The sequence below is a fragment of the Aplysia californica genome, unplaced genomic scaffold (genome assembly GCF_000002075.1).
Source record: "Aplysia californica isolate F4 #8 unplaced genomic scaffold, AplCal3.0 scaffold00013, whole genome shotgun sequence".
Taxonomy (NCBI): Eukaryota; Metazoa; Mollusca; class Gastropoda; order Aplysiida; family Aplysiidae; genus Aplysia; species Aplysia californica.
Window position 1 is genome coordinate 1,377,409 of NW_004797283.1, and position 13,267 is coordinate 1,390,675.

Below are 13,267 nucleotides of genomic sequence, written 5' to 3' on the forward strand. Positions count from 1 at the left end.
AGAGAGAGAGAGAGAGAGAGAGAGAGAGAGTTGTGTTTTACAGAACAGGCTTTTTCAGCATGAGAGACATGTATTTACTAATGTTCTGTCTTGTTGTGTGTATGCGTGAGTGCACCGCACCTAACCTCTGTAACATCCACTGCCCCTGTGAATGACCAAGACAAATTTCTCCCTGTGAGATGAATAAAGGTTGTCATTGCACATTCTGGACACTTTACATAAAGTCATTGACACCATCATTGCCTTTCTCACCCTGGATTAGGGTATGGGGCACAAACAATTTCCACTTTCCCCTATCCTGGGCTAGCCTCTTGATGTTATTCCATGTTTTCCTACTTTTTTGTACATCAATTTCTGTGAATCTTCTCCAAGTTCCACATGGTCTTCCCTTTGATCTTTTGCCCTGTGGATTCCAATCTCACATTTTCCTTGTTATGCAGGTGCCTGACTTCCTGAGAGTATGTCCAATCCATCGCTGCCTCATCTGTAGCTTAGCTCCGTCATGTTTTCCTTAACATTTCCTCCTTCCTTGGTGACTCTATTTATCTATCTGATCCTCAGTAACTTCCTTAGATACTTAACTCTTTATCTCCGAGGGGGGTAAACCCACTATGCCGAGGCCCTTTTGTGGTGCTAAATCTATAGCAAACCTATTTTGATATTTCTTCATCTTACGAGAGACCTGTTTTAGGAAATTTCCGAAATATAATTTGATGTTGAAGTCGTCGTAAAGGAATATGCCAGCTCACCAGCACGGCGGTTCCAATCGCGAGCTGCTGGGAGCGGCTTGCTGGAGATACAGAGTTAATCAAGAAAACCTGGATCCTCTTTATTCAAGTCTGAGATGTGTTCCATGTCTCACCTCCACACAAAAAGACTGACTTCATGTTTGAATTGAAAATCCTCAGCTTTGTTCGAAGTAAGATATCCCTCGTCCTCCAAATCCTATTCAAAGATATGAAAGCAGTCTTTGCCTTTCCGATGCGGGACTTTATTTTGGCACCTGTTCCTGCCTCTCTGTCAATTATACTCCTAAGATAGCAGAAAGATTCGACGTCTTCTCATGCATTTCCTTCTTTTGTGACCTGCTCCCTTCGTTATGCATCTATCCTTAAGATCTTTGACTTTATGGGGTAGATCCTCAATCCAACAGACTCTGATAGGCTGTTTAAAACTGAAGTCTTTGCTTGCATCTGTTCCTGGGTGTGCGAAAGGAGCACCAAGTCGTCTCCAAAATCCAGATCATCCAACTGTATCCAAGGGGTTCACTGTATGCCATTTCTGAGTCCTCTGGTGGTTTCCTTCATCAGCCAGTCGATCGACAAGATGAGGAGGAAAGGTGGTAGTAACATGTCTCACACCGGTCTCGATGTCAAAGCTATCAGTGAGCTGGCCATCATGTACAACCCTGCAACTTGTCCCTTCAAATATGCTCTTGATGAGGTCCACCAACTTCTGTAGGATTCCATGATGTCTCAGTATCTTCCATAGTGTCGCTCAGTCTATACTGTCAACGGCCTTCTCATAAAGTGGGATATAAGAATTTTGATTAGCTTAGGCATTTTTCTTCATAGCCATAGTAACAATGTTACCTTCTTAGAATGAGATGTTAGATTGGGCATTCTCCCAGGTACTGGCAAACCCTCTCTTGCTAGCCTCAGGAAGTATTTCTGTACCCGACTTGCAACCTTGGGATAAAAACAAAAAGTCTTACTTAATGAGCATAAAGTTAGAGAAACGAAAACATAGCAATGTTCCCCAATTTAAAAATTAAAAAACCCCAAAAACAAAACATACAGGAGAACCTTCTGAAGGGCTGGAGACTGTTGAAAAAAATCTGCGCCACCAGAAATTCACGTGAGAAAATAACTCCAAAGTAGTTAGTCCAGTCTGGGGATAGCCATGCACTTTGAACTTTTCAGATTCAAGGAAAAAAAAACTAGTACATCTGCTTTCATTTCCTAACAAAGATGTCTTTTATTCTTCCAGAGGATGTAAACTGAAAATCCCATATGCTGTAGAGAAAACAAAATGACTAATTGGAGCGAAGGAAACAGATGGGAATGCAAAAGCGTTTTGTCAATGTTGTGAATAGGTTTAAGATTAAGTGTCTATAGAGGACACTTTGTATTGTATACTTGTCATGTTGTACTATGCATGCCTAAAATGTTCTTAAAATTAACCAAGCCAACAAGAATAGGCCTTGACAAAGCACAAACGTTAAGGGGAGGGAAAGAAACAAAGAGAGCGAGTAAGGGAATAAGTAAGTGCTGCTGAGGTAGAGCACTTTATTGAGCACTTATTGTTTTAGTAAGTGTGTTACGGCGCTTGCCAAACAATAAGGTCATATAAGTGCCGGAGATTAGAGGTGTTACACAAGGGAGTAACAAACACAAAAAAGAAGGACGGATAAGGAGGACAGATATTTGGCAGGAAAGAAGAAGCAAACCACACCAGAGCACCCACCAACCACCCACATTGAGCACTTAGTCCAGGCTGGCTCTGACAAACAGGGTCAAAGTAGCTACCTCCAAAATGATCTCAATTGTGTTGAAAGGGGTGTAAAACATTTACACACAATTACACTTGATCCAACTGCAACAGCAGAGCAGGCAGCCTGATAACAAAAGGGCGTTTGTTTGAACACAGGAAGAAGCTATGACCAAACAAGCTTGTGAGAGTTCTAATAAGTGTATGTTTTGGGACGAAAAATTCTGGCCATAAAAAGTGTTAGGCAAGGAGCAAATGTGACAAGCTACTCATGCTAAAAAAAATGTTCTGATTGGTGCAACACAATGTTGATTTATTGTGATAGATGAACGAGTGTGAATGAGGAATTTGAATTTATTGTGCAAACAGAAGATTTGAGCTCAATAAGAACATATCCAATGAACTCTATGAAGCAGTTCCTAAGAAATCCACATGGCATTAATTTTCACCTGAATTGGTGTTCGATTTCCAAGGGCATCAGCAATTTTAGCCCAGCGTCTTGACTCAACTTCTTCAGGAGGAAACTGAACGAGCAAACTCTCAAGCCTAAGGAGAGTCAAAAATAAAAGAATATTGAGTTGTCAAATTTAAGTCATATGAAAGAAATTTTATCCACAAAAAAAAAAAGCGGCAGAGACATACACACTGAGACATATGAAAAAGCTGCAGAGAAACACTAAGCCAAGTTAGACTTTTTTGTACTAAGAGTAACTGCCACGCCCACCAACTGTAGAAGACAAAAAGTTAGCAGAAACATTGGACTTAAAACGTTCGTGGGATGACTCAACAATCTTTTTTCCCCCTTGGTTATGTGCACAGATGTGTGAGATGGAGAGAATGTGTTAGAGAGTGTGTGGGTGTATGGGTGTGCACACGTGCATGTGTGTTCATGCGTCTGTGTATGTGGGGAAACACCAAATCAATGATCCAGGATCAGGACAATTTATCTTATCTTATCCTCCAACAAATTTCCATACAGGCTTGTGAATATTTCTGAAGCAAAGAGTATGAGTACGATCTTCATTAAAATTATCTCATTTAGTGTTTTGGAATCAATTACATTCAAAATAAACAAGACATCTTACACAACCAGGTAATTGTTATCAAAAGCCCCTACATACAATACCTCCCCTCCCCCCAAAAAATTGTGCAAGAATATTTATCACTTTAAGGTTTGGGAGCAAACATGCTGGCTTTATATTAAATCCTTTCATTATTCGTAGCAAAATAATGGGTCTTTTACAATCCGAACTTACAACAAACAAAATATGAGAACCAAACAAAGCAACATCCACACAGCAGTATAACATTTGTCTATTTTAGGAGAAATATGTTGGGTGGGGTTCTTTGGTGGGGGGGGGTAAGTTTTTACGGCATTCGCAACTGCATAAGGTCATATTAGCATGCAGGACACATTAAATATTTTTCAGTTGGTAGGAAATTTGGAATTTTGCCAGGGTGGTGGCCGAAGCCTACTTTTATTGATTTTAGGACCACCAAAGGATCTTGAACGAGCGCAACTTGCACATGAGACCTCCAAGATTTTTCGCCCTTTCCCGAGAAAGCTAGGTGCTTGATCTTACCTACCATAAGATTAGGGGTGTGGATGAAAGACAGCTGCGAGAGGGATGCGAGGAATAGCAGTAGAAAGGCGGGAGAAAGAGTAAAGAGCCCAGAGGAGTTTTTTTTTTTTTGTAAGTGTTTTACGGCACTTGCAACACAGTAAGGTCATATAAATGCCAAAGATTAAAGGTGTTCCATGAGAGTAACAAACACAAAAAAGGAGGAGAGATAAGGACGACAGATATCTGATAGGAAAGAAAAAGCAAACCACACCAGAGCACCCACCAACCACGCATGCCCAGAGGAGTGGGCAAAGGGGAGTGGGGAGGCCGGAGGGTGAAGAAAGCGGAGGCGAAAGCAGACAACAGAACATGGTTAGAGAGCAGGAAAGGAGGTGAAAACAAATTTTTAGAGAAAAAAATTTTCCGTCGCTGTCCGGATTCAAACCTGGGACCTATTGAATGAGAGGCATGCAAACATCATAACCTCTAGACCACGAGAGTCCCCTGAGAAATATGTTTTTCTGTTGTTGTTTTTTTATAGTAGAGGGTTTTATGACGCTTGCAACTGCATAATGTCATATGAGCGCCAAGGGGTGGGTGTCAACAGAGAAGTCTTTACAGGGAATCAGACTTACTCTGCTCACCTCTCTAGCTTCAGCAGTACAAGGTCTGCTTTGACTATCAAGGCACCCCGGAAATAGCGGGTCACAAGAGAGTGACAAACATACAAAAGAAGTTGAGGAAAATGACAATAGTAAGGATTAGGAAAGAAAAAGCAGCAGTTCCCTGTCGTAGATTAGGCACAGTTATGAGCGTGACATGATGAGTCAGCCCATTTACAATTCTACTATGCTTGAACGAGAAATGTTCCCCCTTTGGGAATGGCCTAAAGACACTACAGTCAGTGGCACTGCCCCGGGGGGTGAGAAATATGTATATTGTTGTCAAAGAAGTATTGATGCAGAACAATCATACCTCTGCTGTTCCTCCTCTGTCCATAATTGATTAAATGTTGCAGGTTTGGAACTGTCTTTTGCTCTGCCACGAACAACAACAAGATCTGAACTGTTACTTGATGTTGAGGGAGAAGCAGCAGCAGCAGCAGCTTGAGGTACAACGCCTTGAAGCAATTTGGACTTTAAACTTTGCACTTGATCAACTGCAGAACAATTAAGTGTGAGCTCAAACACAAATACTCTTATCTTCTCGCATTCACAGAGAACTTTTCAATTCTATGCCTCTATGCATCTTTCCTAGCAATTCTAAAGAATAGCAAAAGAGTTGCAAAATATAGCCTACATGAGGTAGATTATCACATACAAAAATGAAATGTCATCACCTCTCGCATCACCATATTATTCATCAAGGCAAAAAAATTACTGAGCAAATCCAAAGTCTCATAACTTGTCAAGAAAAAGGACCCCAATATCACATATTTTCTCAAAAAGCACTCCTACTTTCTTGGAGTTTTTGAACAGGAGACCTCCCATAGCAGATGTATAAGTGTAGTTTCCGACTCATTCTCATTGGTACAACAGTATATAATATGAATGTAAAAACTTTTTGTTGAGGTATCTTTCCCATTATATCAATTTAATAAAGCTATAGATTACAAAATTTTAAACAACGATAAAGCAAAAATGAAGAAGAAGAAGAAAGCGAACAAAATAAAAATACATACCACTTCCACTCTCCAGTTGACCTTTCTTATTCCTGGTCTTATGTTTTGAAGAGGCAAAATATGAAAAATTGGCAGTACTGGTATATTTTTCCCATGCAACCACTGGAAGCTCAGCAATTTTCTGGGGTAAGGGATAACCTGAAACAAAATCAAAATAACAGCACGTCTTCTCTAGTGACGGTTTAAAAGATCTAAAATACATCCAAGAAATAACTAAACTGAAATGCATCTGATAGAGACCCTTAAGTACACATTGTTCATGTTCATTTGCTCCAGACTGAGGGACGTAAGAAATAAACTTCTTCACCAGCAACCAGAAAGAGACAAGACCCTACATTTATATATTACATCAAACGTACAAAACAGTCGAATATGTCTTGAGGAACACAGTTCTTATTTATCTTAATTCTTAGGCAGGTGGTTCTCTTGAACTGTGTTTATAATATACAGTCATACCTGTATAAGACGGCCACGCATTGTCAAGGGGAAAAGTGGCTGTATAATAAGACAGGTGGCCGTCTTAGGAAGGAATGATCAAAATGAAGAAAACAAATTATTTAGGCTACTTCTGAGGTCCCAACTAGAGGTGGTTGCATGCTTAGGACTGCCCAAGGGTTGATTAAAATGTGTTGCTGTTATTGATTATGGTTCCAGGAAAGGACAAAACAAAACGAAATGTTTCAGACGAGGAAGGCCAAATGTCATAGTAAAACAAATAAATGGGTCGCCACTACTCAGCGAACGAGCGGGCACGTCTGTCGCGAATTTTTGTTGACTTCTTTTGCTATGGACTGGGTTGTGGGCGGGCTTTATAGGTTATGACGGGTCACACGCTTCCCTTAAAAGCAGCTGAAAATTTATTGTTACCCATTGGTCACTTGGGTAAACACTGGGAGTGATCTAAGCAACATGACCGTTTCATCCATTTGAGGGACTGACAACGACAGGTGAATGAATTATGACGGCTTGTCCGCAACGTCAGGGGAAAATGCATAATTTTTTACAGTCTGGCCGTCTTAGGCAGGTAGATTTGACCGTGGGTGGATAAAAAAGGGTGACCACGGCCGCGTTGGACAGGTGCCCGTTTTACACAGTTAAATTATATAGAAAAAGCACAAGGGGGGGAAATGGAAAGTGGCCGTTTGTACAGGTGGCCATCATGGCAGGTTCAACTGTATAGAAAACCCCCCCACAAAGATGGGAGAGTGAAGTGATGTTTGAGCAGGTTCATAGTATGTATAATAATTGTGAATTTCACAAATGACAGTTTACATTCTAATGAGATGCCATTTTCTAAAAAAATGTTTTGTTCCATCAGTAGTGACCCGTTTTCTATTCAACAAACACAATTTCCACGGTGCAAAATAGATATATCTAATTTTTCTTATTCAAGCTAACCAAATGATCTGTCCATTGATAACAAAATCGTTAGTTATGGTTACAATTCCAGTCTTCATTCTTATTTATAAGTGAAAAGTAAAGTCCAACCTGTTCTAACAGCCACCTCTATAAGACAACCATCTGAGCAAACGGCCACTTCCCATAATCCCCTTTGCAGTTTTTTTAACATTATTTTGGCACTGTGTAATGCAGTCACCTGTCTAGGATGACCATTTTACTCCTCGACAATGTGTAACCATCTTTGACAATTTCGACAGTATTTCAGTACTGACTCGGAGATAAACACATTGTTTTCAACCACTCTACTGAGAAGACTTTTTCCATGCCTGCTTTCTGCACATAATAAACGTACCAAAGTTCTCTCCTTTCTGAAGCCTTTCTACAAAGTGTAGTGGATCAGCCAAAGCCTCATCTTGTGATCTGTACAAGGTTTCGATGTCTTGAGCAGTCTGTTTTCGTTGAGCTTCCAGAAGTGCAATAGTGTGGAGGAGGTGCCTGTAGTCACTGTTCTCTTTCAAGGCGACATGGTCACTCTCGAAGTAGTATGGATCACTGATTTTCTCATACGAGAAGTCTTCCTTTTCCGCCATTTAAAAAATGTACTGTGTATTCTGAAATGAACAACACAACTAAAACTTAAGTCCAGACACAATGAAGAAATGCTATTGCAGTGAAGCCCCGAATGATACAAATTTATATAATACTAACAATCTTATAATCATATTATAATATAGACTTAAGTGCTGATAGACTTGCCATATCTAGCCTTTTAAGTATATGTATTATTATTCATGTATTATAAAAATATAACATTTTAACACTCCAAAGTTCAAGTAGTAAGCATTACGTTGGCTAGCTGTTAAAATGTAGGCCTACAACTCTCAAAATGTTTAATTTCTTTTTATTGCAATTTCTTAATTTGAGGTATATCAGTAACATGTTCTCAAGAAATACTTTGTCAAAATTCAAATTGCACATATTGAAAAATGAAAAAAATAGCAAGAATACATGATAATGTATGTAAAATTCTTAAAAGAATGAAATACTTTTTCTCTCTCCTGCAAAATATTGCTTTTTGAGCTTAGTACATTTTCACAATTGCTGACAATTAGCTTCGTTACTGAGCAAGCCAACTATCTGATTTCCTTTTCTGCACCAAGGCGGCATCAAACCCTCTATTGACATTTCAGCAAATATTTTTTATTGCCATAACTGTCACAGACATTCCTTGTGTGGAACTTGGAGACAGCCAGAGATTTATATATATATAACACTAACACTGTTCAAGTTTGCTAATAATCAAGAGCAAACCGCACTTCAAGTTTCGTCAAATCTCCATTTGATATAAATCCTTGGAATGCCCAAGGTATGAAAGTAGCTCCCAAAACTTTTTCGGAGGCCATTATAAGTTGTAAACATTGTAGACAATCAATAATTAGGTGGTTTCAGTTCTTCAACACTTTATGTGTAAAATTTAGCCCTGTTTCCAAATTTGGAACTCTGGGCACTGACCAGCTTTTGGCTGGTTCCAAATTTGGAACTCTGGGAAACAATCTTCTTATGACCAATTTTAGCAAAATATCATAAATAAATAGAGAGTTAGGACCGTCATGAGTGTAAACACCAACACTTTTGATCATCCATCCTCTCCCTCAGTCTTTGCTCTAAATGTATCCTGCGCCTGGTTGTCAACATCAACCTGTCTGGATACCTGCTGTTGCAATTTACGTATCAATCATCTTTAAAATACCACAGCAAAATGAAGCAATCCATCGACCTAAACAAAAAGCAATTGTAAACGCCACTTCCTTTTGATCTAAATGCACCTGGTCCCTGCTGTTCTCACTGCCTTCTTACAGCACAGGCAGACCATGGCCAATCAGGTGGAACTTACTGCAGACCACCTAGAATGCAGTGGGTCTAAACACTGGTCAGTCAAGCAGGATTTACCGTTGAACACCTTGTCGGGGTTGCTACAAAGAGGAATTCCATAACGAGCAACCACTATGAAATAGAGTATAGAATTAAAATAGAGGTTTTCGGGTTAAGGTTAATGCTAGGGTTAGAGTGTTACTGTTAGGGTTTGGGTTAGGGTAAGGGTTGGGCTTAGAAAGGTCTTTTCTTTATTGTGTTTGTCGGAGGTGGTTGCTCATTACGGAAGTCTATATTCTTTGCTACCATCAAGAGGACATGCACTGTTTTGACTTGTCTCAGATACAATTCAAACATGATAAAACTTGCAAAACAAAATTATTGCAGGGTAACTGAATCAGAAGTGTTCAACAATAACTTTAAGCTAGTTTTTACATTTTTGAACATTTTGATCGGAAATGAAAAGAAGACAGAAGGCGTAGTCTTGTCTAAAGTAATTATAAATAAAATAAGTAGTAGTGAGTATATAACAGTATATAATATATATATATATATTATGTGCGAGTGAGGCAGCGTAGTGAAAACAGGTGCTCGTCAAAATAATCAAAGTGAAGAAACTGGCATTTTTCCGAAGGTTTGTGAATTTTTATCGAATTCTTGTTTTTTAGCCCCCAATACCTTTCATGCCCATTAAAGAACACATATTTCTGTGTGGATTTTACTGAAAAAAAGTAAATTTTCAATTTCCCCGGACTCTCAAGCTGAGGAAATACTAATCTTTGGCAGCCATTTTCTCACTACACTAATTTTACCTCTGAAACTAGGCGACTCCCACCTCCTCCATTTGCAAATGCCTCTATCTTGACCTATATATTCAGAACAGATCATGGATTATTTTGTCATCCAAAGCAAGACCAATGAACATGGTTTAAGATGATAAATCTACATGTGCCCAAAAATTGACGAGAGCCTGATTCCACCACATCGTCACACATGGAAATAGGAAGAGGTCGAAGTATAGCCTACCCGGAAGAACAGCACTAGTCTAGTCTAATTTGTTAAGTTCTTCCATCATACCATATTTATAAATGGAATTTGTCAAAAGTTGGAACACTGAATGTTTTCACCCATTGTGGATGCGGCTGAGCCCGGAAAGTAATCTTTTTATTAAATTATTTTTTTTAGGACTTTGGCTTACTTTCTGCAGACAAACTACCCTCTTGGCAATATAAATTAGAGTCATATCAAAGCCTCCTAACTCCGAATCCACGTTTAGTTTTAGTAATATTAATTTAAAAAATAATGGATTGCATTTATATAGCGCATATCCACTTATGCAATGCTCTATGCGCTTAACATGATAAATATTGTGGATTTACAAATCAATTTTAAAGGTACATAGTGTTACATACTCGTGCAAACACATATTCACTCACGCACGCACCACACACACATACATACACACATACGTGTACATATTATGCACATACGCACATACAAACTCACAACGATCTACAGCTTGGATGGATTCTGTCTAATCGAAATATGATGAAAATAGAAATGCTTTTAGTTTCTTCTTAAAAATTTCTAGATTTTCTGCTTCTCTGATAGTTTTTGGAAGCCTATTCCAAACAAGTAGGGCAAAATATGAAAAAGAGCGTTGGCCATACGATTTGTAATTTATTTTAGGCTTAACAAGGGTTGTTTTGTCACTTGATGATCTGAGCGTTCTAGGAGGCACATAGGGTGTTAAAAGCTGTTTTAGATAGTCCGGTGATAAATCATTTAAGCACTTTTAGCAAGTTAAACAGATTTTATATATGATACACTCTTTCACTAGGAGCCAGTGTAATGCATTTAAAATAGGAGTCACATGATCATGCTTTAGTTTAGTGATTATTTTGGCAGCTCAATATTTTGTAGTCTTTGTAGTTGTTGTAAAATTTCTAGATTTTCTGCTTCTCTGATAGTTTTTGGAAGCCTATTCCAAACAAGTGGGGCAAAATATGAAAAAGAGCGTTGGCCATATGATTTGTAATTTATTTTTTTAACAAGGGTTGTTTTGTCACTTGATGATCTGAGCGTTCTAGGCTAGGAGGCACAAAGGGTGTTTAAAAGTTCATCAGGTACACCAGCCAGTAAAGAATTGCAATAATCAATCCTTGACAATATTATAAGTGATGTTATTAAAATTTTGGTGACACCAACAGACAGATATTTTCTAATGCTCCCTATTTTCTTCAGCTGGAGATATAGATTTTTACAAAGATTGGATACATATGGTATTTCATTGACATATCTTGATCTAGCACCACACCTAGTACAAGTAGGCCAAGAAAAGATCCTTGATCTGATCTAGATATTTAGATCATTAGACCGGAAACATGCTTGTTTGTCGCAGGCCTCGACTCTAGGCTAGATGTGGCCCACGGAAAAATGTCACAGGCCTTGACTGTGCCCTGCATTATGGATCCGAAGTTATCACTGACACTCTCAAAAAGAGTAAATTAATGATTGCTTGATTGTATGAATTGAATTATATTTTTCAATTGTTTTTAACGAAGGAACATTTATTGTTGAAATTTTACCACCAAGTAATTTAAATTTGTTTTGATTTGCATACAAAAAGGTAGAAATATTGAAGAACACTACAAGCTGAATTGACATTTTACAGAAGAACTAGAGAAATCTACCTCTCTATACCACCACCAATTTGAAGGTGGAGAATAAAAAACAGTATTTTTTTTACTAATACACCCGTCTCATGTACACGTTTGATATACTTTTATTCCAGTAGTATTTTACAGGCTGAACACGAAGGTCTTCATTTTTGCCGCAAATCAATAGATCTATTATAATCTAGATCTAGATTCTACTATAATTCTAGATCTATATCTAGATCTAGTTTTATTGATGTTTGAAAATAGTAAATTTAACTCTATAAATGGGGGGTTTCAGGGGGGCACCTAAAAAGAATCTGGGGGGTTTCAGGGGGGCCCCCTGAATTTCACAATGATTTGATGTTTTGGCAATTAGGATTGATATTTACTTGAAAACAATTGATTTGCAAGGGTTTTAGTGGCCATGCGTGTGTGTTCTACGGCAAAAATTGTGGTAGTTTATGCATCTATGTGTGGGTGCAAAAGAAAAAATGTACCTAAAAACGTAAGTTACAGTTACAACTACAGTGTTAAAGTGCTGTGGGTAGTCCGTGCTGTGATTACGACTGTCATCAATTTGATACTCTCGTACGAAATTGTGACAAACTGGACTGGGCGTGTGACATGGCAAACAGTAACAGGGCCTGTCAATTATGTCAATAAACCAGTCGCTGAAATAGAAAAATTGCAAAGTATTTTAGCCTTGTGTGTTAGCCATTTAAAACAATGTGGCTTGTTCATAACTTACCTTGAAACTAATTGGGAACAGCGATTGACGAAGTCCTCTCTTCACCTTCTCATTGTGGGGCGCAAGGCCAGATTCGGCTAGTCGGCTTGAAAGGAAACCGAAAGTAGCACCAGTCTTTGCCTCCTAGCCTAGCCTAGGGCCTAGCCAAGTCAGTGTTGCCAGCCGGGGCCTTTTAAAAATTGGGATTCTGTCTCGTGGATAAATTAGCAAGGAATCACAGAATTCTACACTTAAGTGTAGAATTCTGTGCAAGGAATTAATCTCTCGCCGTCATTCCACTTGCGATGCAGGTAGTGATTAGCCTACATGTAGCCTAGTCTATAGGCTAGTATTATTATATTATTATTATTGAGTCTAAAAACTTATCGACCTGATTTACAAAGAGCTGAAAAGCATAAAACAACATTATAAACATAATTATCAGTCTAAGTGCAGACAAAGATAAACAAAGTCATATATATATATAAGTCAACAAAGTGTCAGCAAAGATAGTACATCCTACGATCGTAGCCTAGGGTGTAGTATCTTTGGTGTCAGTCTCGTGACTAGACATAGATATCTGTACTCTAGGCTAGGCCTATTGCAAGGAGGTGAGAAAGCCTAGCCCTTGGCCCATTGTCATTGACCATTAGACAACAACAAAGGCAAAGGTGTTTACCTATATGACCCTCAATTTGCCCAGTTGTATTTGCTCAGTAGGGTAGGTCTAGGCCTAGGCAACTCAAGCTGCATTTCGTGATGTAGGCCTGCCCTAGGCTAGTCCAAAAAGTGAAGAAGGTGAATGGGAAAGCCCAAAGCCGATTATCTGTAGATCTAGATCTACCGTCTACCGAACAAAAATAGGCCTAGC

General features: G+C 38.8%; 1 protein-coding gene across 5 annotated transcripts in view; it reads right to left on the minus strand.

Annotated features, from left to right (window-relative positions):
* The window catches only part of LOC101850221 (ZZ-type zinc finger-containing protein 3), a 23,690-nt gene extending 10,430 nt beyond the window's left edge, over positions 1 to 13,260 (minus strand). Inside the window, exons 1-7 of one of the 5 annotated variants that reach the window (XM_013084605.2) lie at positions 13,076 to 13,259; positions 12,418 to 12,604; positions 7,490 to 7,748; positions 5,737 to 5,874; positions 5,031 to 5,214; positions 2,940 to 3,036; positions 1,593 to 1,688 (exon numbers count right to left, since the gene is read on the minus strand). In XM_013084605.2, the coding sequence (XP_012940059.1) occupies positions 1,593 to 1,688; positions 2,940 to 3,036; positions 5,031 to 5,214; positions 5,737 to 5,874; positions 7,490 to 7,727 (753 nt within the window). In that variant the 5' untranslated portion in view covers positions 7,728 to 7,748; positions 12,418 to 12,604; positions 13,076 to 13,259. Of the gene's footprint in view, positions 1 to 1,592; positions 1,689 to 2,939; positions 3,037 to 5,030; positions 5,215 to 5,736; positions 5,875 to 7,489; positions 7,749 to 9,031; positions 9,142 to 12,417; positions 13,054 to 13,075 lie in introns of those variants that run through there. The other 4 variants (XM_013084601.2, XM_013084606.2, XM_013084615.2 and 1 more) reach the window with 4 other exon arrangements.
* Positions 13,261 to 13,267: the final 7 nt, after the last annotated feature.